This window comes from Talpa europaea (assembly GCF_964194135.1).
Source record: "Talpa europaea genome assembly, contig: HAP1_SCAFFOLD_45, whole genome shotgun sequence".
In the NCBI taxonomy this organism is placed as follows: domain Eukaryota; kingdom Metazoa; phylum Chordata; class Mammalia; order Eulipotyphla; family Talpidae; genus Talpa; species Talpa europaea.
The window spans coordinates 364331-390597 of NW_028168045.1; the positions used below are offsets into that span (position 1 = coordinate 364331).

The 26267-nt window shown below is 47.0% G+C and overlaps 1 protein-coding gene and 1 pseudogene across 2 annotated transcripts; both read right to left on the bottom strand.

Annotated features, from left to right (window-relative positions):
* Positions 1–3861: 3861 nt before the first annotated feature.
* Positions 3862–4537, bottom strand: LOC311187920 (glyceraldehyde-3-phosphate dehydrogenase-like; annotated as a pseudogene). The gene has a single exon. The product of its transcript is annotated as a glyceraldehyde-3-phosphate dehydrogenase-like (transcript).
* An 18349-nt stretch (positions 4538–22886) lies between these two features.
* On the bottom strand, positions 22887–25856 carry LOC311187921 (saoe class I histocompatibility antigen, A alpha chain-like; the record flags this gene model as incomplete). The annotated part of the gene is made up of 5 exons (XM_084259691.1): positions 22887–22954; positions 23543–23662; positions 24736–25011; positions 25237–25506; positions 25790–25856. The coding sequence occupies 5 exons, from the start codon at positions 25854–25856 to the stop codon at positions 22887–22889; spliced, it is 801 nt and encodes a 266-aa protein (XP_084115817.1).
* Positions 25857–26267: the final 411 nt, after the last annotated feature.

The following is a 26267-nucleotide window of genomic DNA, read 5'->3' on the forward strand; positions in this document are numbered from 1 at the left end:
ATGTATTTGCTTTTGTGGGCCATGGCTGCATTGCTTGTTTGCTTAGAAAATTGTATATATATGTATAGACTGTATGGCAGAAAACCCTGAGGGGGTGGACTGTAGGGTAAAGAAAATGTCAGGCTTTTCTGCCCTTCCGCCATCAGGATAGATGATGGATCCTTGTCCTGAGTGCATGCCTGATGGCGGGCACCTGGAGTAGGGTGTGGGCATAGGTAGATGGGATTCAGCTGAGCTAAGACTGTGCTTTTAAGGGCGGCGTCACGGGGACACCAGCAGCAGCAGCAGTAGAAGCCGAAGCCGAAGCCGAAAGAGAAGCCGAGAAGCAGCAGAACGAACTCCAGAGAGCTCAGATAGAGTGAAGATTTGCTGGGGGCTGGGAGGACTGCCAGCCTCCCAGCCCCCCAGCACCACTGCCTGCCATGTACCCGCTGAACCCCAATAAAAGACCTGCAAAAACCCACTAAGGACTCTGACTCCTCCTTTACCCGGTCTGCATGGGATCAGAAAACCTGCACTGTGTCCTGTCCTGCCCTTACAGTTAGCATAAGGCTATTCAAGATATTTAGGGTGACCTAGGGGAGGGGGTCACAGTGGATCCCTCCCCATGACTCTGGTACCTACAGCACAGGAAGAAGTTTGAGTAACTGATAACTCACTGGAGCTGATTTTTCAGGCCCTAGTACCCTAGGCCTTTCCCCCCATTACTCCTTATCAGTAACAGTTCTCCAGTCACCAGTACAAAGGGGCAGTCTGCAATTTAGCCCTGGTACCTGCTATAACACTGTAATGAAGAGACAGAAGAATAAATCACAAATGGAGCAAACAACAGCCAAAAATCTGAGAGAAGCCTCAGTCCAGCAGAACTGTGGCATCTGCCTGAAGAGGAGTTCAAATAGACGGTTTTAATAACACCAGTGAACTTAAAAAAAAAAAAAAAAGGATGTTGTAAAACAGGAACAGAATAAAGACTGAGAAAATATGAGACTGTAACAGTTAGAACCAGTGGATCAAATATATTAGCACCAAATTAAAAAATACAGGGCTTCAATAACACAAACACAAGTAATGGAGAAAATTCATGACTCAAAAAGTACACTTTCAGAGAAAACACAAATAAAACAACTAGTGAAAAAAATTTAAATGAAAATAGTGTAAGAACTCTTTGGGATAACTTAAAGAGAAATAACATCCATACAATGGGTGTCCTAGAAGGAAAAGAGAAAGACTAAGATACAGAATATTTATTTAAAGAAATAATTGCTGGGGCCTCCCCGGTGGTGCAACGGGTTGCGCTGTGGAGCTCTCTGCAGCCTCTGCAGCGTGGGTTCGATTCCCGGCTGGCCAGGGAGATTCCCACATGGCATGGCAACCTCTCCTGACTCGCCCACTGCTCCCCTCAGCAGTGCTTTCAGTCCGTCTGCCTGTTCTGCTCCCCGCTCCTCTCACCATCTCGTGCCTCTGGCCTGTACCCCAGTTCTTGGATAAAAATAAATAAATCTTTAAAAAAATAATAAAGAAATAATTGCTGAGGACATTCTTAATCTGGAAAACAGATGTTCTGATGAAACAAAATACTATGAGATAACACACACCAATAAACAACAAACCTGTTTAAACCAGTGATGACAGAATACTAACAACACTGAAAGTAAAACAAGGTAAACTGATCAGGCTGTCAGAGGATTTCAGTAGAAATATTACAACCAAAAGGAAATACCAGGAGATATTTAAAGTACTCAAAGATAAAGATTTCTGCTCAGAACACTTTACCCTGCAAGATTAGTGTTCAAGACAGACAAGTAAGAAGCTTTAGTGGAAAGAAACAGCTCAATTTACTGATACCACTTGCACATGAGACAAGTGCAAACAGGATAATAAAGAAATAGAACAACTAATACAGAAGTCCTGAAGCCCTAAAGCATATAACAAGAGGAGACAGAGAGAGACAACGTGGCCCATCAGAACACACTGAGACCAGACAGACCAAAGGCCACAGAAACATCCCCCATAAACTAACTTTAGTAGGACTTAAAACAAAATCAAGAAAAGTAACACGTAAGACAATGGGAGTGAAGCCCAAAGAAAAATAAAAGGACAAGGCCAACAAGTGAAAAAGACAAGACAAAACAAAAAAATAAACAAAAATAAACTGGCAATAAACACTCAATCAAATAACCATCTTAAATGCAAGCAGGCAGAATTCACCATTTAAAAGGCACAGGTTGGTTGAGTGGATTTCAAAACAAAGTATGACCTATGGCTGCTTACAGGAAACCCTTTTACCAACAATATTAAGCACAAACTTAAAGGCAGGAAGACAAGTCTACAAGCAAATGATAACCAAGAAAAGTCAGGAACTATGGATAGATCAAAAAGACATAAGAAAACAATAGCCCTAAAGGAGGAGCTTGACCTAATAGGCTAAATAGACATCTACAGAACATGCCACCCAAAGACAGCTGTGTGCACAATTTTTTTCAAGTGCACTTGGCACGTTTTCAATAATAGATCATATTCTGGGATGCAAATCTATTCAACAAAATGACAAAAGTGGGATTTGGACCTAGTACTCTTTTGGACCATAGGCCATAAAGCTAGAAATCAACTATAAAAAAGGAGAAATTATAAATACACAGAGCCCAAGCAATATGCTGTTTAGTAGTTATTGGATAAAAGCATAACTAAAAACAGAAGTCAGTAATACCTTGAGACTAATGAAAATGAGGATATGAGCTACCAGATACTAACAGGTGCAACAAAAACTGCTCGGAAAGGGAGGATAATTGCAATACAGACCCACGTTAATAAGCAGAAAAATCCCCCAAATTAAACTTTAATGCAAGATATAAAGCAACCTCAAAAAAGGGAAAAACAAGACCCAAAGTTATTAGAAAGAAGGAAATAGTAAAAATAAGAGCAGATATAAACTAAATAGAGATCAAAAAAACTATACAAAAACCAATAAAACTAAGAGTTGGTTCTTCCATAGATAAACAAAATAGGAAAAACCTCTAGCTAGAAGAAAAAGGAGAAGTGAAAATCATTAATAAACAGAATGGAAGAGGTGAAATTACCACAGATAGCACAGAAATACAAAGGATTATAAGAGATCACTATTAACAAGCAGATGCCAAAAATTTTTTGGTAACCTAAAATAATGGACACACATCTAGATCAATATAGTTTACCAAGATTTAATAAGGAATAAACAGATAATTTAAATAAACTTATCATAAGCATGTGAAATTGAAACCAAAATTTTACAAAAGTTCCCAAAATCAAAAGTCCCAGTTCAGACAGCATTGCTGATAGTCTGGGGGTTCCCTTGTATATAAAAAAGTTGTTTTTGTTCTGTTGCTTTTTTATTATTCTCTTCTTATCTTTAACTTTGACAATTTCACTATCTTGTGTCTTGGTGTGGGACTCTTTGGAAATCTCTTGGCTTCCTGGTTCTACATGTCTCTAACATTTCCCAGGTCAGGAGGTTTTCATTTTTTAAATAAGCTTTCTTCCCCTCTCTTCCTCTCTTCTTCTGAGACCCCTATAATGTGAATATTGTCCACATGATGGAGTCCATAAGTCCCTTAATTTATCTTTCATCTTTTTTAATCTTATTTCTTTTTGCTGGGTACAATATAGTTTATTGATGGTACAAGATAAGGCAGAGTGCCCTAAGCCTTTTCCCTTCTCCAGGGGTTCTGGGATGGACCAGTGATGAGTCAGGAGATTCTCCATGTGTTGCGTGAGCTGGGGCAGGACTCCCCAGTAACTGATGGCCTCTCTCTTCCTTCTCGTGCTGTAGCTGGGGCTGGTGATCTGGGGACTCTTATTCCTTGGAGACCATGTGGACCAGGAGGCTCACCACCCTGTTGCTATAGACAAATTCAGTGTTATACCTGGAAATGAGTCTGACAAAGAGGCCATTGAGGCCAGCAACAGCCCCAGCATCAAAGGTGCAGTTGTGGGTGACACTGTTAATGTTGCTTGGAACACCTGGTCCTCAAGGTATCCCAGAATACCCTTGAGGGGACCCTGAGATGCCTCTTCACCACTTTCTTGATGTCTTCAAGTACAGCAGCTTTCTCCAGCTATAGGTCTGATCCCCAACCAACATGTTGGGGGTGGGGACACGGAAGGTCCTGCCAGTCATCTTCCTGTTCTGCTCAGAGATGTCCTTGCCCACAAGCTTTGGGGCACCAGTAGAATCAGGGATGATATCCTAGGCAGTCAGCCATCACATAACAGCTTCCCAGAAGGGCCATCCACAGTTTTATAGGTGGCAGTGGTGTCATGGATCATGGTCATGAATCCCTCCAAGATACCAAAGTGGTGGGTGACCTTGGTTGGGGGACCAGCAGCTGGTGGTGCACAAGGTATTGCTGACAATCTTGAGGGAGGTGTTATACTTCTCGTGGTTCCCGCCCATCACAAACATGGGGGCATCGGCAAAAAGAGCAGAGATGATCCTTTTGGCCCCACCCTTTAGGTGAGCCCTGGCCTTCTCCAGGTGTCCTGCACATCCCAGGCTGTACATGTTTGCTGTTGATTTGGACAAATGGAAAAAGAATCTGGGAGCCTTAGGACCTCCCCTGGTATCACAGGCGGTTGAGCACCGCTCTGTGAAGCTGTCCACATCCTCTGCAGCGCCAGTACAATCCCGGCTGACCAGCAAGGATCCCTGATGGTGCCGCAGACCTCTCCTGTCTCGCCCGCTGCTCCCCTCACCAGTGTGTTTCCTCAGTCTGGCTGTTCTGTTCCCTGCCTGTCTATGGTGAATACTCTCACCCTCCTGCACATCTGGCCTGTGCCCCGGTACTTATATAAATAAATAATAAATAAATACATTAAAAAAAAAAAAGAATCTTGGAGCCTTAGATATGTCTGACATTCCTTTGATGCTGAAACAGGGGACCAAATAACCCAGGCAAGCAGGCAGGGAGGGAGAGACAGAAAAAGACCAAATATAAACTGAGCCTCCTAGCCCCCTTTTTACTGTTATGTGCCCATAGTCACATAACTGACACATTGTTACAACTAGGCCCATCATTGGATTTTGGGGGGGTGCAGGAAGAGCTTGAGTTACTTCAGGTTCTTTACACCAGGGTAGTGAAGACAGCAGTGGAATCTCCAACATATTCATCACAAGTATCACCCATTTGATATTGGAAGGATGGCACTCTGGAAGATAGAGATGAGCTTTCTGCTGATGACAAGTCTAGGTGCAGGCATGCATAGGGTAGGTTCACTGTCAATTTGGGCAGATGGATAAAGAGATTCCTGCTTCTCTGGAGGCTTTAATAGTCTCTCAAGGAACCAGGAACACAGGTACACCAGGCAGGGAGGCTGGCATGCCAGGAGGCAGGTGTGGACTGGGCTGGGGTCCAGAAGGTAGGCAGCTTCCCAAAGTGAATTTCACACACTCTCTCGTCTCTCTCTGGCATTCTCAGTCTCCTGTAGTCTCATGGTCTTGTAACCAAAAGACCAGATTCGGGCGACCTGTCACCACCAAATGCCAATAGAGCAAATATAGGAATTGAATCTTTGAAGTGCGCTTTAATCAGACAGCCGACAATCTGGAAGATGGAGGGTTAATACCCTAAAGAAACTGCCTTCACATTTCATTTCCAGCTGCCTATTTATAGTGAGATGAACACAGACAGTTCAGCAGTGTGCAGGCCTTTACTGCTGCTAGGAGGTTGTGATGTCCAGTCCCCAGAGCTCCTTATTGCCCTCCTGGACACCTGGCCTCAGGCTCGTCCCCCTGTGCTGAGGCTGGTCTTCAGACAGCACTGCTCCCTGCAGCCTCCAGATGTGTGCTTGGGCTAGAAAATTAACTCAGAGCAGACAGGCCACAAACAATATGTGTGTGCAGATTTCCTACTCTACCAGCTTAGTGTCTCACCCATCTTCTCCCCATCCCTAGCCCTTATCAGTCTTGTCTCAGAGTGATCCTCTCATAGGGTTGCTGCTGTGCTTCCACTGCTTTTATGCCCCTCCTCTAGGCCCACATGTGCACGCCCAGTGCTGAGGTCACAGTGATAACCCCAGCAGACAGCTTCCCTGTCCTCTTCCATACACTCTAGGTCACCCTTCTCACAACACTGACTACCTTCTAACATGAACACTCTCCTTACTTACTATCATAAGGAAAATGAGTAGATCAGGCTATATTTCAGCTTTCACACAACAGACAACCTATACCCTGAAAGGCTTTTTTCTACCACTTGAACATGTAGCAAGAAACAGATAGGCCTTGTGACACAAGGCAGCAAGGGACCCAAAAACTGGCCAAGGACACTGCCCAAATAGTTTACTGGTTGCCATCTGAGTTCTTCACCCACGTGTACAATTGCAAGACTACTCAGGTTCAAGAACAACAATAATGGTATTTATTTGACAAGCCAGGGAAAAATAGAGTTACTGAGGCCGAAAATGGCCATTTATCATACCCAAAGCAATGTCCAGTGTTTTAAAGTACTAAACACAAATGCTCCCAAGATGGTGTCTTCCCGCCACTGAGAATGAGAGCTCCAATCTTGAACAAAAGGCCATGCTCTGAAGATGGTGTTTTCCTGGCGCACATGGCAACCAGACTATAGGCCAGGTTCCAACTCATGTAGACAGCAGAAGACACAACAGGAGACACTCACCTGCCGAGTTGCCCCAGCACAGCACCAGACAAGTGACAATCAAAGCAGCAGCTGCAGCAGCCAAACAACCTGACAAATGGCCACACTCATGCAGCTCAGCCAGGTGCCTGGCTCCAGGCCTTGGCCTTCCCTGCCAGACTGTAACAGCAGCAAAACCAGGAGCAGTTTCAGACACTTGCCTTCCTAAAAGGCCTCTGAATTTTTCTTCTCTGAGGTTGGCTGCTGGAAGCCTCTCTACATCCTTCAGAGGTCCACAACAGCTTTCTGGGAGATGAGCATGTTGGGGGCAGAAATCCCTGACCCCAGAATTGCTAAAGATCTGAAAATGCTGAAATCCCGAAAGCTGAATAATCGGGGGCTGCTTCTGGTGTCCCTAATCTGAGGTCTTTGGAACTGAGAATGAAATTTGGGGTGTGGGATCCCCACAGCAGTGGGTCACAGGGCAGACACAGCACCCCACGCCATTGAGGCACTTCATGCCACCCCCACTCTCTTCTCCAGAGACCTACACACAAAAAGCACAGTTCTGGAAGGATACTACGAAAGATCTCTGGCACCACCTAGTAATCAGAACAAAATCACCAAATACCTGATAGGTGGAAGTCAGGGATTTCAAAACCACCTCTGGCTCTGAGAAGGGGTGTGCCATGCAAAACGGAGATGAGAAGGGAAACGGGACATGGAACAAGACATTCAAGGTCCCATGTGACAGCCTGCATTCTGGAACAGAGAGCCAGGCATGGGATCTGGGGGTTGGGACACTGCACAGGGTGACAGCCAGTGTTTTGGATCCCAGAGCCCTGGAACTGAGAACTAGAGTGCAGAACTCAGGGGTACAGCACCAGGTGAACACGGGGCAGACACAGCACCCAGCATGAGCAATAGCTCCTGTGTTGAGGTGCTCCCTTCTATGCCCTCCTTTCCCAGAGAAATACTGGGAAAAAGCACAAGTCAGAAAGTTCAGGTCTCTGTTGCCACCTAGTACCAGAACAAAATCACCAACTAGCTCATTGTTGGAAGGCAGGGAGGGACACCTTATTGGATTCCCTGCTGCAACTGAGTAAATACAGAGGGAGGGAACTGTAAGGGACAGTGCCCAGCAACACAGCCACAGCATCAACACCCTGGTGGAGCTTTGGCCTAACAGTGCTGGACTCAGTCGGGTAAATAGTTTCTAATACCCCTGAAGGAACACGCCAAAGAGATGCCCGCCAACACCAGTGGCACAACATCCCAACATATAGAACTAATTAGAAAGCAAACACCAGGGAGAAGAAAAATATAAATAACGAAGCAAGCCTGCAGGGGAAAGACACATCACAAAAAGCAAAACAGTCACCAGATTTCAACAATGACATGGAAAAACTTCTCTGCCTGTCAGATAGAGAATTAATAAAAATCATGATTAAAAGGCATAAAGAAAATTAAAAAGAAAAAAATGATGTGAGACAAATAATCAATGAACTGAGGAATGAAAATGAGACCTTAAGAAAGGAAATAAAAGAAACTCAGGTGATTAAAAGATTACTGGAGGCAAAAAAAATCTGGGAAAAGCAATGAAAACAGAATTGATGAAATGGAAGAACGGATCAGTACTCTTGAAGATACAGAAATAAAAATAATGAAGAGAGATAAAGGAATGAGGAAATTTTTCAGCAATTATCAGACTCCATGAAGAAAGGAAATATAAGAGTTATAGGCATTTCAGAAGGCGAGGAGAGAGACAAAGGAACTGAGAAATTATTCAAGGAGATAATTGAAGATAAATTCCCAAGCATGAAAAAGGAGATGAAGATAGACATACAAGAAGTGAGAAGAACTCCCAGTTACCACAATGAAAAGAAAACTAAGGCAAGACACACAATAGTAAAGCTTGCAAGAATCCAGTACAAGGAGAATATAATGAAACTAGCAAGGGGGAAGAAACAGATAACTTATAAGGGAAAACCAATCAGGTTAACTTCTGACCTCTCCAAAGAAACACTACAGGCAAGAAGAGAATGGAGTAACATATTCAGCAAACTTCAAGACAGAAAATGCCAACCAAGAATACTTTACCCTGCAAAGCTCTCCTTCCTCTACAAAGAAAACTATGGACCTTCTCAAACAGAAATTCCAGAAATTCATTACAACTAAACCCCTACTCCAAAAAAATTCTACAAGAAGTCCTAAAGCCAAAACCAACAGAGAATGAATAAGAACAGACTAAAGCAAGGAACAAAATCACAAAAAGACAAACAAAATGGCAAATACAGATGCCAACATATCAATATTAACTCTAAACGTAAATGGACTAAACTCATCACTGAAAAGACACAGAGTAGCGGGCTGGATTAAAAAACAAACATCTAGAATAGGGATCTTTGCCTTTGTGTCTGGCACCACTGAAACTACTTGGAACTGGGAAAGGGCTGCCAGAGGTGAGCTGAGGGATCCCCACAAGCCAGGCCCTGTCTGGTAGCCTCCAATCAGAGCCCTGAGCTGGTTCCAGCTAAATCCAGGGCAGACTGCCAGTGCAAGAAAGTGCACTCCTGACTCACCATTTTAGAATAGGAATCTATGCCTTTGTGTCTGACACCACTGAGACCGTTTGGAACCAGAAAAGGGCTGTCCCCACAGCCAGAGGTGAGCTGAAAAGCCCCCACACACCAGGACCTGTTTGGCCACCAGTTGGAGCCCAGAGGGGGATACAGACTCTGCCCAGGCAGACCACAGGTGCAGGGAAGTGCCCTTCTGACTTGTCATTCTAGAATAGGGATCTCTGCCTCCAGAACCCACCAAGACCCTGTGGAATTGGGAAAGGGCTGCCCCCACCCCAGCCAGAGGTGAGCTGAAGACCCCACAAGCCAGGCCCTGCCTGGCAGGGAGTTGGAGCCAGGCAGGCAATCCTGCCACCCCACCTCCAGGGCAGTCTGTGGGACCTCAAGACACACCTTTGGAATTAAACAAACACAGAAGGAGGAGATACTCTGTGACAGCGGTCATTAACATATTCATAGTACCACTGGCCTAATGGACTTCTGACATAACAGTATTTGTCTCATTTGGACCACCAGTTTCCAACATCCCAGAAAAAGCATACCAAAAAGATGCTGGCCTATACCAGCAACACAGTGTCCCAATGCACAAGACAAATTAGAAAACAAGCAGCAGGGAGAAGAAAAACTACAAGCAACCAAGCAAGCCCTCAGGGAAAAGACACACCACAAAAAGAAAATCACCCACCAAATTGCAACAACAGTGACTTGGAAGAACTTCTGAGCCTTCCAGAAAGAGAATTTAAAATTGCCGTGATTAAAAAACTGTCAGAAGTCATTAAGGAAAACACCGATAAGGGGAAAATAATCAATGCACAGAAGAATGAAATTGAGTCCCTAGAGAGGGAAGTGAAAGAAATGCAGGAGATCAAAGGATTAATAGAGGAGCTAAAGAACTCTGGAAAAAGCAGTGATAGCAAAATAGATGAAATGGAAGAACAAATAAGTACTCTCAAAGATACAGAAATAAAAAGAACCAAAGCAGAAAAGGAAAGAGAAGTACAAATGAAAAAGAATGAAGAAAGACTTCAGGACTATCTGACTCCATGAGGAAAGGAAATATAAGTGTTATAGGAATCCCAGAAGGAGAGGAAAGAGACATAAGAACAGAGAAAATATTCAAGAAAATAATTGAAGGAACTTCCCAAATGTGAAGAAGGAGCTGAAAATAGACATACAAGAAGCAAGAACACCAAACTTCCATGATGAAAGGAAAAATACAGCAAGACACATAATAGTAAAGCCCCCAAGAATCCAAGACAAGGAAAAAATAATGAAGCTGACAAGAGGGAAGAAACAGATAACATTCAAAGGAAAACCAATCAGGCTGACATCAGACTTCTCTGAAGAAACGCTACAGGCAAGGAGAGAGTGGAGGGACATATTCAACAGACTTCAAGACAACAAATGCCAACCGAGAATACTCTATCCCACAAAGCTTTCCTTCCTCTACAAAGAAAGAATAAGGACCTTCCCAGACAAACAGAAACTCTTGAATGTCATTATGACTAAACCCCCACTCCAAAAAATACTACAAGGAGTCCTAAAGCCAGAACCAACAGAGGGATGAATAAGAATGAAACAAGACCAAAAAAAAAAAAAAATTACAAAAAAATAAATAAATAAAACCAGAGAAAAGTCAAACAAAATGGCAAATACAGACTCTAACATATCAATATTAACCTTAAATGTAAATGGACTAAACTCTTCAATAAAAAGACACAGAGTCGCAGGCTGGATTAAGAAATAAAAACCAACCTTTTGCTGTCTCCAGGAAACTCACTCTACTACAAAAGATAAAAATAGACTGAAAGTAAAAGGATGGAAAACAATCCTACAAGCAAATGGACCAAAAAAGAAGGCAGGAACAGGTATACATATATCAGATAAAACAGATTTCAAATGCAAAAAGGTAAAAAGAGACCCCAGTGGTCACTACATTATGATCAAGGGGACAATACTTCAAGAATAAATAACACTCATTAACATATACTCACCAAATGAAGGAGCACCAAAATATATCAGACAACTATTATCATCTCTGAAAACAGACATCAGAAAAAAACACATATGTAGTAGGAGACTTCAACACACCACTATCAACAATGGATAGATCAACAAGACAAAAATTAAGTAAGGACAGACACTAAAGCTCTAAATAAGGAACTAGAGTTCATGGGCTTAACAAACATCTATAGAACACTAAACCCAAAAAAATCTGAGAACACATTTTTTTTGAAGTGCACATGGATCATCTCCAGGATCGATCACATACTGGGACACAAGACAAACATCAACAGGTACACCAAGATTGAAATCATACCAACCATCTTCTCTGACCATGAAGGCATCACACTAGAAATAAACCATAAAAAGAAGGCAAGGAACTCTTCTACCTCATGGAGATTGAAACCCACACTACTGGAAGAGGAGATCAGAGAAGAAATTAAAAAATGCTTTGACTTAAATGACAAGGAGGACACCAATTTCCTAAATGTATGGGATGCAGCAAAATCAGTTATAGAGGAAAATATATAGCAATACAGGTTCACATCAAGAAACAAGAAAGAACTCAAAGAAACAACCTAATCTCGCAGCTTAAAGAACTAGAAAAAGCACAACAAAACCCCAAAACCAGTAGAAGAAAAAAAAAAATAAAAATCAGAAACATTAATTCCAAAGGGCACCTGCATCCCTGTGTTTATAGCAGCACTATTTACAGTAGCTAAGCTATGGAAGCAACCCAAACACCCAAAAATAGATGACTGGATCAAGAAGATGTGGTACATATACACCATGGAATATTACTCAGCATTCAAAAAAGATAAACACATGCAGTTTGCAGCAACATGGATGGAGCTAGAAGGGATCATGCTCAGTGAAATAAGTCAAAAAGAAAAAGAAAAATACTGGATGGTCTCACTCATAGCAGGAGTTTAGAAAACCTAAATAAGGGACCAGGAAAAAAACTAATTAATTGTACTAATTAATACAAAGTAAAAATCAAAATCAACAAGCAACTATAAACCAGAGACACACCATGGGGGTGGGGGGTTGGGGGGGTGAAAGGCTGGGAAAGGAGGAATTTAGGTCAAAAGAAGGGGGTGCAATTGTGTGGGGAATATAACCAAGATGAAAATTCATACATTGTGCAAAAAAGAAAAATGATGTAAGAAATATATAAAATAAAATACAAATAAATAAACAAATAGATTTTTCTTCAAGAACAACAACAAAATAATAAAAAAATAAAATTGAAACATTTCTTGTGGAACATATATGTGTATATTGACATATCCAATAACACAAAAGGTGGACATGGCATAAATGTCAAATGGTTACAAGATTTCCATATTTGTGAAAACTAAAATATTAGTAATTGGAAGTAAACTTTTAAAAGTTAAAGATGTATATTTTAATCCTTTTGAATAAGGATCATATGAATACGAGTCCATTAAATAAATAATGCAAAACAGTTCTGGTAGGATTTGAAAATCTATGGAGTAAAGCAGCAAAGAACAAGGATCATGAAAACTTCAACTCCTTTTAGATGGAAATCTGGTTCGAATCCTGACTCTATTCCTAAATGTGCAACCTTGAATAAATCATATAATTTCTTCAAGCTCACTTTTATCACAAGCACCATGAGGGGCAATAAGTCATGTGAGCTTATTGAGGATACAGCTATGGGCCTAGAAACCACACCCCTTCCACCTGAGGGAAAGAAGGGTCAGTAATTCGGTGATCCCTACAGAATCCCTCCCAGAATCAGAGGGTCCCCAAGCCTGGGAGAATCTCCTTCTGTCACCTGGGAGGGGCCTTTGATGAACAGACCCTCCCCCTGACAAGCTGAGGAAAGAGGATGAAGGAGACAGAAGACCCTGCCCACAGTGTCCAGCTGCACCCCGGCTTTGCCTTTGGTTTTTTCAGTAAGTAATCCCCATTTTGGCAAGACTGAGTTAGATTTTACCATTTTGCCCCAGAATGCCTGATGAATATATCAAGGTCATGCTTTTTCTAGAAATGACAGTGGGGACTCCCTAGTGGCACAGCAAGTTGAGTACAGCGCTGTGGAGCTGTCCGCAACCTCTGTAGCCCCAGTTAGCTTCCAGGCTGGCCAGGGGCCACGGAGATTCCCACATGGCACAGCAGACCTGTCCTGTCTCACCCACTGCTCCCCTCAGCAGTGTATTTCAGTCCTTCTGCCTGTTCTGCTCCCTGCTCCCTGGTGAATCCTCTCATCCTCTTGTGCCTCTGGCTTGTACCCCAGTGCTTGTATAAATAAATAAATCTTTAAAAAAAATAGAAATGACAGTGGTTTTATCTGCCTACACAGCCCACCTCACATAAATAATTTAAAAAAAAATCCCTATCTCCTCAGGGCTATTTTGTCCTTTTCGTTATCTGACCAATGATGCTTCCTTCCTACCTAGAAATCTCAAGAGGGTCTTGGGGTGGATGTGACATCTTAGAGCAACCCTGAAGCTCCTCTGTCCTGCAGGTGGAGCAATTTTTCTTTAAATTTTAATTTCTTTTTAGTTTTTACATTATTTTTCATTTTTAAACAATATGTGCTTCCCCCCCTCCCCCTCAGGTGTAGTCCCCGTAGAATTTCCTTCCCCAAGGCACCCCTGCACCATCACCACAGTCCCCTGTGTTCCTCCCTCCCTCCCTCTCATCCCTCTCCCTCCTTCTCCCCTGCAGTATGTGATGCCTTCTGATGCTGAGAGTTTTAGCAGGGAAGTCGCTCGGCATTCACAAGTCATTTTTACCCACATAATCCAGGATTGACAGATGATATTGTTGCATGCAGTATTGAGTTTAGAATAGATTACTTTGTCTTTCTAGAATAGTGCTTATTAGTCCATAATAGAGCAATTCATCAAAGTTTTGTCCTATATTTTCAAGATTGCAAAAGTGTTTACCTAACTCATAAGATCTAAGCCTTCAATTTCTTCAGCATAAGGAGATGTTCTTACTTAAGATCTTTGCAAAACACACCCAGGAATTGCTGCTTCTCCTGGAAATGCAAAACTATCCTTTTCCTGTGCTGCTCACAGAACCCCTTTTCTCTCCCCTGGGCTCTGGGCTGGGGCCAGAGCACAAGCTGACCAGGACCCAGTGCCGCTGCTGTTGGCTCCTGGATGGCTCCTGGCAGTGTGGACAGCACGTGGCCCTTGGTGGGTCTGAGAGTGAATCGGCTGTGACAGGCCTGGCAGAAGCTGTGGCCACAGGAGGTGCTCCCCGGGCCCCTGTCCCCAGGCAGACGCTGCAGGTCCCCTCTGCCAGGAGAGTCCAGTCGTGGCCCCAAGGTCATGACTGTCTTGCAAGGTGGGTGAGGAAGGGGAACAAACGGACAGAAGAGGAGATGCTCAGGGAGGAGGTGACCACACCTGCCCTAGTCAGGCCGCAGGAGCCTCCTCCCTGCCCCGCACACGCTCACCCTCTCCAGTCTCTGCTCCCCACGGCGCCCCAGGCCTTTCCCAACATGGACCCTCACCTACCTTCTCTGCTCCCCACACCAGGCAGGGAGGGCTCACAGGGCCTGGCATCACCTCCACTTTCTCCTCCACTCCCTTTCCCTGCAGCCAGGAGAGCAGACAGGGGCTGAGCGCCCATGATGTGCCAGGCCCTGAGCTGAGACTCACAGGCATCAGCTCACTATCCTCCCCGCATCCCTAACCTCACCACACACAGGTGAGGAAACTGAGGCTCGGGGTGGGGAGGCCCTGTGCGGGTCCCACCCGCATCCTGGGGTGTGACAAGCTGGAGTCCAGGCCCAGGGCGAGGCCCACGCCCCTCAGCACCCTCTGCAGTGGCTCCAGCTCCTGCCCGTACCCAGCCCTGAGCCCAACACCCAGGACCCTCACCCTGTCTCCTCGGGGTGACTCACCTCCCTGTCACCTCCTGCTCCCCCTGGGGCTCAGGTCACCTGTCACCTCCTCAGGGAGGAGGCCCAGCGGCTCCCAGGTCAGAAGCCCCTTGCTCTGTGCTCCCCGGGCCTGTCTCCAGCTGGACCCTGAGTTACAGACACACAGAGTCCTGGGACTGTGCACTCTGTACCCCAGTGCCTGGAGGAGGGCACCCCAATATATGTCATTTGAGTTAAGAAATTAATACAATTATGCAAAAATGCAGTTCAGGAGGACTTGTTTCTGATAATGACTGGTTAGGACATTTCCATCAAACACACACTGAAAACAATTTATCTTGTTGTGACTTACCCCTCAGAACGCAATGATTTCAGCTATTTCTAGGGCTATAATGTGAAGATTTGTATTTATTTTGTTTTAACACTGAGGTCAGAATCTGGTCATTTCTGCAGCAGTCTCAGGCCCAGCCTCTGTCATCACCTCTCCTCTGTCTCCCTCCTCATCTCCCTCCATCACAAGAGCGACATCAGGAGGAATTTTTAAATTCAACTTGATCACATATGGCTGCCTGGGCAGGTAAAGGGTGCTGGTCACTAAGAGGACCCAACCCTCAACCTGGATGTTTCCAGGGGATGTGACCACACTGAGGCCTCAGCCCCCTCAGCCCTGAGACCCTTCCTCACTGCAGCTGCCTCAGCAGGGGGGCCCTGAGGCAAAATGTTTATTTTGTTTGATTTTTTGCCTTTTTGTCCTGCTTTCATTATTTGCTTGTGTTAACATTTTCTCCCTCCCTACAATTTTCTATTTCACATAATTATATCCACAAAAAATAATAGAACTTTTACAGTGAAAAGGAAAACACTTACCTACAATCCTGGTGGCTAATGTGGTAACAACACTCTCTTTCTGCCTCCTCTGCCAGTGGGGACCAGGACAGTCATCCTGAGCACAGTGGTGAGGAAGGGAGGGAGGGAGGTGGGGGAAGCAGCCTGGGTTTATCTGATCCTCTCCCTGCTGCACATGGAGGGTGACCCTGGGGAGGTGGGAGAGTCCCAGACAATGAAGAAACAATAATTTCATCCACTCTAACATTACACCTTCCTCCAGGAGCTGAGGTAGACCCTGCTGCATCTCCCCCTCCCTTCCTGGACTGTGGACAAAGGCTTAACTCAGGAACTGGGGTGACCTGGGCTAATCCTGCCCCTGGGCCAGGCCAGCAGAGCACACACTTTTCCCTCTCAGCCCGGTGTGACTCCCTCCAGCGCAGTCAGCAGTGGCTGAAGCCCACGGAGGAAGTAATCCCTTGGGAAACAGAGGGGGTGCCTGGTCTGAGCTCCCTGACTCTGAGGCCAGTGGGATTTCTAGAGAGATCCCAAAGGAGAGGAGCTTGAAGTGAATGTTGGGGGCTAGGGGAGAGAGCTGTCAGGTGCAACCACATCCTAGGTAGGGGCCTGGAGGGGGTTCTTCCTACCTCCTTACAGCTCAAGCCAACCATGAGAATAACTCTACACCTCCTCCTTCTCTCCAGCTCCTCTGCTTCAAGTCCTGCTCAAAAACTGCTTCTTCATGGAATATTTCTTACTGAGGTGTTGTACTGACTTTTTACTTTTATGAGATTTGAATTCTTTTATTCTGGGGCCTCGATGTGTAATTGCCCCCCATTGTCTTATGTTATGTGCCCTGTTGCTCCTGTTAACACACACACACACACACACACACACACACACACACTCCCCTCTACTTGAGAACCAGACCCTCACTCAGCACTGGGGTTACTCTGACCCTCTGTCTCTGGTTCCCCTCAGAGCCGCCCTCTCTGCAGTGTCTCTACTCAGCAGTGTCTGAGCAGCCCCAGGAGTCCCTGCACCTCCTGCCAATGACCTTGTGGGAAACCAGCCCCTCACCCTGCATGACAGTGAAGAGGCAAAGGCCAAGTCCTGAGGTCAGTGATGGATGGAGGTGACAAGTTACTTTTCTTTCTTGGTTTAAAATAGTTCATTACTGTATTTTTTGAGGTAACATGCATTTACACACTGCACATGACTCAAAGTCAGAGACGCACCTCCTCAGATGCAGGTTCCCTCACCCCCCACCAATACACCCAGAGTCTTCCCCTGTGTTCCTCTGGGCCTTCTTACTCCTATATCTCCCCACCCTCAACCCCCTCTGGTGCCTCCATTCTGCAGACAGACTCCAATGGTTTGATTTTGTTTTATCTGTTCCTTTGCTTGGTTTCTGTATATTACACATATGAATCATATCATCTGTTATTTGTGGTTCTCCTGATTTATTTCACTTAGCATAGTTTTACCCATTTCCATCCATGTTGTTGTAAATTCAAGATTTCCTCATTTTTCACAGCTGAGTAGTATTGCATTGTATACGTGCCACAATAGTTCCACTCATCTCTTGTGCACATAGATTGTTTCCATAATTTGGCTATTGTAAATATTGCTGCAATGAACACAGAGTGCCTAGATCCCTTGAAATGAGCTTTTGCATTTTTTTTTTGATAAAACCCAGCGAGTAGAATGCTGTGACGTCTGGCAGAGGCAGACCTCTGGGACCTCTGATATTTTGAGGAAACTCCATACTGTTTTCTGTAGGGGCTGCATCAATTCCCACAACAGTATATGAAGGTTCCTTTCCCCCCACACCTTGCCAACATTTGTTGTCTCTGGACTTTTTAATATGAGCCACTTCACAGGTGTGAGGTGGTGTCTCATTGTGGTTCTGCATCCCCTGATGACGTGTGATGGGAGCATTTTCCATGTGCCTGTGGTCATCTGTATCTTCTTTGGAGAAGTGTCCACTTAGCTCCTCTCCCCATTTTTGATTGGGTTGTTTTCTGGTCATTGAGTTTTATGTATTATTCGTATATCTTGGATATGTGATATGCAAATTATTTCTTCCTCCCCATCTGGTGTCTTTACATGTAATGACAGTTTGCTTCCCTGGGCAGGAGCTTGCAGTTTGATGTGTCTCCACTGGTCTATTCTTGCTTCTGTTTCCTTGGAGCACAGAAGATATCGAGGGCAGTGAGTCTACTGTGTAGGACACAATATGGTATCCATGTCATTGTACATTTGTCTAAAACCTACAGCACGGACACCACCAAGAGTGACCCCAACCTGCAGCCACAAACCATGAGAGATAATGATGTGCAGGTTCATCATGTGGCAGACGTGCCGCTCTGCGCTTAGCATATGATTAGGATACGATCCGTGAAGTGTTATGCAGGTGAAGGGATTTTAGTAGGATTTAATTTTCAAAGTATTATTTCATGAGCACAGAAGAAAATTTTAAACGCAAGATTTTACGTAGCTAAATGAATAACACCCCCTTCCCACCACAGCCCTCCAGTGAGTCAGATCATCTGTTCAAAACCAGTTAGCAATTTATCATTTCTCGTTCCAGAAAAATATATCTATGCCTGTATCTAGTCACTAGTGTATACTACTGTATGAGTACAAGAGTGTAAGACACAGAGTGGGAGAGATGATTGCAAATCAAATCACGTATCTGATAAAGGACTTGTATCTAGAATTGATATTGTAAATGAAGCGACCCCTCATCACTGCTGGCAGGATAGGATGACCCAGTCACGAGGGAGGATCTGACAGTCTCTTTTAAAGCCAAACACAGACTGACCATACAGTCCAGTGAGCACTGTCCCTGCTATTTACCCAACTAATCTGAAAACTTGTATTTGCAAGAGAAACAAAACCAAAAAACCCTGCATGGAAGTAAATGTTTATAGCAGAACCCGCACGAAGTGTGAGCCGCCCATAGTGATTCCTTCCAAAGACAACAGTAACTAAAGACAGGAAAAACGAAAGTGCATGTGTGTGCACCTGATGTGCTGCTGGAGAATGACCTCAAATCGAGGCCATTGTGCCTGAGCAGCTCTGCTCACAGATGTCATCAGCAGAGGAAAGTTTGAGGAACTGTCAGCCAGAGGCACTAAGGAGACGTGGTTGGAACTTCATGTGGTGTCCTGGGTGGGATGTCGGAGCATGAAAAGAGCATTAGGGAAATTGATGAAATCCAAATACAGCGAAGAGTTTAGTGAAAGTACATCCATATTTCTTCCTCAGCTGCTCAAATGCACTGTGGTCACATGAGATGTAAACAACTTGGAAATGATGTGGATTATATAGGAGTTCTACTAGCTTTGCCATTTTTCTGTAAATCTAACAGTATTTTTTTAATGTTGTTTAAAATTTAAATTTTAAATTAAAATGGTATTTAAAAAAATAGCCTTCAACAAGTTTTAGGTTGTAGGAGGAGAAATGATGAACTGTCCAGTTTCCCCAGGTATTGCTTTCAAGGGACTGGAGAGAGGGGTTCTGGGGAGAAAAGCTGGAAACCTCACACACAGGGCAGGCTCCGGAGTCTCCTCTCCTCTGAGTCCTGCTTCTCTGACTCCTCACAGAGCATCTCACCCCAGGACGCCGCCCTCCAGGACCCCCAACTCTGCCCACCTCAGCCCCCGCCCCGTCCTGGCGGCTCCACCAGAATCCGGAACAGCGCGGCAGCGCCCCCGTGTGGCCACAGGGCTGAGCACAGGAGACCAGAGCTGCCCTTTCTCCTGCTCAGCCAGGCCTTCCCCAGGCTCCCTGGGCCCCCAGCGGCAGGACAAGGTCCACTGTCAGGTTAGGGGTCCTCAAATTTCACCCCTACTGAGTAACTATGGGTACAGGCCTCAGGGAAGAGCCAGGTGTCTAGGTCCTAACAGTTGCTCCCCCAGTACTGGGTCCCCATTTTATACAGGTTTGCTCATCTCCTTGGATGGGAACCTGAACTCCAGAGTCCCTGTTATTCATTCCTGCTTCTAGGGAAGGAAGTGCCTCTTCCAGAGAGTCAGCCCTAAATTCTCCATCCCTAGGGGGAGGAGAGGGGCCAGGTAATAGACTCTCAGACTCTGTTCTAGACCTTCTGAGTCTTTATGAGTGTCCTGGTGACTCCTGAGCTCACTGAAGTGGGGGCTCCCTGGTCTCCATGTCTTCTCCATGTGGGGTCAGACTGTGCAGTTGGCTCTGGGGGGCATCTGCTCAGATTGCTCATCATTGTGGAATCTGGGGTTCAATTCTGCTCCTTTCTCTTGCTTAGTCATCATTTGCTGGTGCCCCTTATATGCTCAAGACTTTAAATATCTTATCATCAAATCACCTCCCAGGTTCTATTTCTTAACTCAGGCATGTCACCTGTACCCCAGACTTTTCTGTCCAACTGCCAACATCACTTTCAATTCTAATAGAGCTCATTCAACTTCCTAAATTGAATTCCTGGGATGCCCACATATGGGTCTTCTGGGGTCTTCCCCATGTCACTGAGGCTCCACCTCTCTACCTGCACAGTCTGAGACACTGAGTGTCATCCTTGACCCCCTTCTCACAGCCCAGTAGTAGGAAACACTGTAAAGTCCATGTCTAAATACGCACAGTCCTATCACTTCCTGTTATATCCCTGCTCAGCCCCCAGCGAAGTCACCAACCTCTCTGTCCTGGGACCTGCACTGGTTTCCTCCATTTCTCTTCCCACCTCTCCCCCTTCCATGCTGCACAGCAGCCAGACTGAGGCTACCAGAGAGAAGTCCCACAGGTGTGTATCTGTTCAGAAGCTCTTGTCACCCCACATCTTACTCAGAGAGTCAAACCCTCCCAACATCCTCAAGGCTTGCATGATCTGGGTGCACAGATCCCACCTCAAATGGCCTCTGCTGCAGCAGCTGGCCTCTGTGCTCATGTCAGTCACACAGACACATTCCTGCTCAGGCATCTGCACTGGAGGTTTGTCCTGCCTGGACTGAATTCCCTGCACATCACATCCCTGTGGGTAATGTGTCCATCAAACTTTTTCTCAAAGGTCACTTTAGTGAGACCCACACTGACCATCCTGGGAAAATAAACAAACAAGTCAGTGTCCCCACACACTGACTTGGTCACCTTCCCACATCCCCTACCCACTTCTAACCAGACACGAGTGGTTGACTGTTTGATTTACAGTCCAAAATCCTCAGTCTTCCCTCCCCACTAGGACACACTCTCCACAGGCTGCAAGTTGTGCATGTTTTTAGTTCGTTGAGTTTTCCTAGTTGCATAAACAGTCACACATCTTGTGCAACAGTCATCAGTTGTGCCATCAGTGTAGAGCACCTCCTGTTCTAGAGACAGTGTTTTTACTAATGGGCACATTACATAGTTCTTTTGAAAAGAGGTTCCTAGGGGTTTTTTGTTGTGGTTAAGATTTATTTTTGCGTATAACTTGGGTATAGTTCAGAAGTGCAGGGGTGGGGGTGGTGAAAGGATAAACCAGAGACAGAGTGGGGAGCAGAACAGGAGGATTTACTGAAATACACTGCAAAGGGGAGCAGCAGGAGAAATAGGAGAGGTCTGCTGGGCCATATGTGGGTTATTTCCCTGGCTAGGGATTGAACTGGAGGTGTAGAGGTGATAGCACTGAGACTTAACCCCTGGGCCACCAGGGAGGCCTGGGTTCCTAAGCTTATGAGTCCTATTTTTCAGTCAACTATGAAGGTAACTGACTCCATCAACCCATGGGTCTCGATTAGCACCAGCACTGGGGTTACTACATTTAAGGGCAGGGCTACAGGGAGATATTGTAGGGAAAAACATAAATCTATTAGGAACTTCTCTAAATCCATCAGGATATTATCAAATCCTCCTCTCTAGTAATACCAAGATTTTGTTCTTTCAAAAAGAGTTGGAAAAGATGGAACTAATAATGCAGAAAACATTCCTAAAATGAGGCCAAAAATTAGATGAGTCTGGAAATTTATCAGACTTCTATGTGCAGGGGCCCCCCTGGGCCTTGTGGGGAACGACAGGTGCCTCCTGCTGCTGTCAGAGACAGGGACTAACAGCACATGAGGCCTGGTATTTAAACATGAAAATGAACAGGCACAAAGCAAAATAAAAACCAAAGAATCAAAATAGAAATAGAAAGAAATTTGAGGGCAGAAGGCTAGACCCTGAGCTGAGCCTGGGCTGACCCGCCACACAAGCACTCCCTGCCCAGACATGAGCACAAGGCCAGGTGGGGTCTGAGTCCCTGTGATCACAGGCCCTGCTGGGACAGGTGCTCCTGAAGGACAAGGACAAAGGAGCAGAGAGATGACCCCTGAGGAGTGACCACATCAAAGCCCACAACGCACTGAGCACTGACTGGACACAGGCCTCATCCCCCTCGGCTTCTCCCAGCCTCTCCTGCCCCCACCTGCAGACTCAGCACAGCAAACACGTGATTGTGAAAGGTTCCCATTTATTTCATCTCAAATTTTAGGAATCATTTTTATTAGCCCTCTAACCCATCAGACAAGTTCACAGAAAGTAATTTCAGAACTCAATTATTATTTCCAGAGGGAAGTAGTTACTGTTCTTGAGGAAAACACAAAGACAGGGGTAGATGCAGACTAAGCTACCTTTGCCGGAACAGGAAAATCATCAAGGAGAGACACAGGTCAGTATGGGAAGGGGCCTGGTGGGCAGGGCTGGGCCAGTCTCCCCACCTCCTCACATTATCTCATAAGAACAGAGACACATTCTGATGCCTTTTGCAGCAAAAGAAACCGGCATATCTTGAAGTTACAAAGTGGGGATGAGAAGAAATCCTGCATCACTCAGTCCCCACAGGGCAGGTGGCTCACACTGTGAAGGAAAAGGATCATAAAAAATTTCAAAGAAACACATAAATGTTGACATTCTCCATAGTCCACTGCATCCTCAGAATGTCCCTCTCAAAGCTTCCCCATAACCTGGTTGCATCCTCTGCCCCAGCTCCTCCCCCCAGCTCCTCCTACCTCAGGCCTCCAGGGTCATACCTTTAGCAGCTATGAGAGATACATCAAAGCCCTGGGAACTGTGGCCACCTGGGGGAGAACAAAACAGAACCTGGTCAGAGCCATGAGAGATGAGCACACAGGAGGGACTGATGGGGGTGACTCCACATGGGCTCCATTTACACTGTCTCCAGGGGCTCAGGGACCAAACCCCTGATCCACACTTACCTGCAGCCTGAGTGTAGCTTCCTCCTTGTCCACCTGTGGGAAGAAACATTATATTGAGACCAGGGAGGAATCAGGCCATTAAATCCTAAAGGAATCTCCTAGTCCTGGGCCACAGGGAAGTTTCCAGAAAAGTGACTGAACACTTAGGGCAAGACCAGGATAGATGAAGAGAGGAGATGAGAGGGGACTGGACCAACTGCCTCCTGGGGTTTGCCCTTAGCAGAGACCTTCCCCTGTGCCATTTGCTGGAATCAGGGCCCCATCACCAGAATTATCAAGGTGAACAACTTGTGATTCATTTTCAAAAATGCTTTACAAAAGAGGGTTAACAATCAGCTCCAGACTGGGCAACACAAGTGTGTGGGTGGTACTTCCCAATACCAGGCAGGGCAAGTTCTATCTGTGGCCTGAAAGTCCCTAGTAGACAAGATGCCCCACTCCCTTCCCTACCTGAGTGCTTCTTCCTCCACATCACAGCTGCAGCCACCGCAGCTCCAGTGAGCACAGCTCCAAGGACAACCAGGCCAGCAACGATGCCCACAGTGGGGATGGAGGACTGAAGAGGGGGCTCTGGAGGGGAAGGGAAAGTGAGACCCTGAGCCCCAGGCCTCCATCTGATGCTCTAAAGGTCTCCAGAGGGGCTCCTGATGCTCCTGAGAAGCTCTGTGCCCACCCCCCTCCTTACCCCAAGTCAGGACTTGGATCTCCAGCAGCTCCTCATGCTGCACATGGCACGTGTATCTCTGCTCCTCTCCAGAAGGCACCACCACAGCAGCCCACTTCTGGAAGGTTCCATCCCCCCCAGGCCTGGTCTCCACCAGCTCCATGTCCTGGGTCAGGTCCTCCCCATCTCGCTGCCAGGTCAGGGTGATGTCCGCAGGGTAGAAGCCCAGGGCCCAGCACCTCAAGGTGACCTCATGGTCAGAGGTGGGGTGGTGGGTCACCTGTACCTTTGGGGCCTCTGAGGAGAAGGGTGAGAACTTACACACTTTGGTTTTTCCCTCCTGGACCTGAAAAAACCTCCTGTGACCAGCCTCAGAATGGACAGGGCAGTGGGGTTAGAAGAGGAAGCACAAAATCTAGGAACAAGCCTGGTCTGGGATAATCTCTCATTCCTTAGATCTAGAATTAGGGCGACAGCTCTGGATAGGAGGAGGCAGTGCTCTAAGGAGGAGAGCACAGACTTTTGGGGACAGACCTAGTCACTCAGAAAAGCAGGAGTCAGATTCCCTGCTCTGTCTCTGGTGAATCCTGTTGTCCTCCACACCTCTGGCCTGTACCCCAGTTCTTATATGTATAAATAAATAAATCTTAAAAAAAGAAAAGAAAAGAAAAGAAAAGAAAAGAAAAGAAAAATGTCCTCCGACCAATAACAAGACCCTGAGAGAAACACTGATGGTTCCCAAGAGGGCTGCCTGGGCAAAAGGATCCCGTGAAGGGAGATTCCAGGGCTGGTCTCCCCTCAGGCTCAGGAGGGACTGGATTCCTTAACTGTTCTGAGGGAAAGTGGGGTCCTCTGGGGAGTCAGGAAACCCAGGGGCTCCTCCTCCCCTGACCAGAGAGGGGGCGCTGCTGTGACCCTGACTCCACCCTCCCCGCGGTGCCGGCCTGAGGGGTTGGGGAGACCTTGTGGCCCCTCTTACCTGAGCGCTGCAGCGTCTCCTTCCCGTTCTCCAGGTCTCTGCGCAGCCCCTCCACGCACCTGCCCTCCAGGTAGTTCCTGACGCGCTCCGCCTCTCCTTCCTCCTCCCACTTGCGCCGGGTGATCCGAGCGACAGTGTCCGCCGCGGTCCAGGAGCGCAGGTCCCCGTTCAGGGCCAGGTAATCGGCGCCGTCGTAGGCGACCTGACTGTACCCGCGGAGGAGGCGCCCGTCGGGCCCCACGTCGCAGCCATGCAGCCACTGGAGGGTGTGAGAGCCTGTCCCCGCCCCGTCACCCCGCGGTCACCCCGCGTCACCCCGCCCGCCCCCCCGGGAATAAACCGAAACTGACGCGGGAACCTCGCGGGGAACGTCCCGGGGCGCGTCCCGGGTCGAGGGTCCGGCGGGTCCCCCTGCCTCGGGGGACGCTCGGGCCCGGGGTCTGGGGTCCCCGCCCGCCCGCGGGGGTGGGGTCGTGAGCGCCCCGGGTCCGCCCCGCTCACCAGCCGCGCTCTGGTTGTAGTAGCCGCGCAGGGCGCGCAGGTTCACTCGGAACGTCTGTGCGGCGCCCTTCGCCTTCCTCGTCTGCCGCGCCCAGTACTCCGGCCCCTCCTGCTCCACCCAGGGCGCCCGCGGCTCCATCCTCCGCCCGGGGGAGTCGCTGTCGAACCTCACGAACTGCGTGTCGTCCACGTACCCCACGGCGATGAAGCGGGGCTCCCCGAGGCCGGGCCGGGACGTCATGGTGTAGAAATACCTCAGGGAGTGGGGGCCTGGGGGCGGGAGGGGAGACCCAGGCTGGGGAGACGGAGCGGGAGGGGACGGGGCGAGGGGGGTCCTGAGATTTTAAGGGGCGCCGGGACGAGAAGGGCCGAGACTCAGGGGGCAAGAGCAGGCGGGAGGCTGGGAGGGACAGAAAGGGGTCAGGACAAGGTGGGGTCACGGGGCACAAAAAGGCCAGCGATGGCGGGGACGCGACTTTCCCGGGGGCCTGCGCCCCCGCCGGGGTTCCTCTACTTCCCCCTCCTCACTGGCCTTTTCCCTCCGAGCCCGCACTCACCCGCCAGGTCTCTGTCAGCGCCAGAGCCCAGAAGAGCAGCAGCAGGAGAGTTGGGGGCCTCATCACCTGTGCCCCAGAGGTAGCTGAGCATTTGAATCTTGGCGGGTCAGTGGAGACTTGTAACTTGGAGCCAGGGTGATGCTGATTGGCTGCTCTGGACCCTCCAGGCAATGGGGAGTGAGGACTAGGGTGAGTCACCCTATCCAGGAAGGAGGACCCAAGGCAGCTTGTGAGAGAAAGAGAAACTGTGGGGAGATGGGAATATCCAACAGTAACCTTCCCTGCCCCAGACACAGCCCTTGGTGCTGAGACCCTGAGAACCACACCTGATACCTGGGACTTTGCTACCCCCTTTTCTCCTGCTCCAAAGCCTTTGTCACACCATGGCCCTCAGGCCTGGCCAGGGACTGGATCAGATTTTCAAGCATTTTGCTTTCAGGATCTCTGCACACTTATACAAATTAGCGAGGGCCT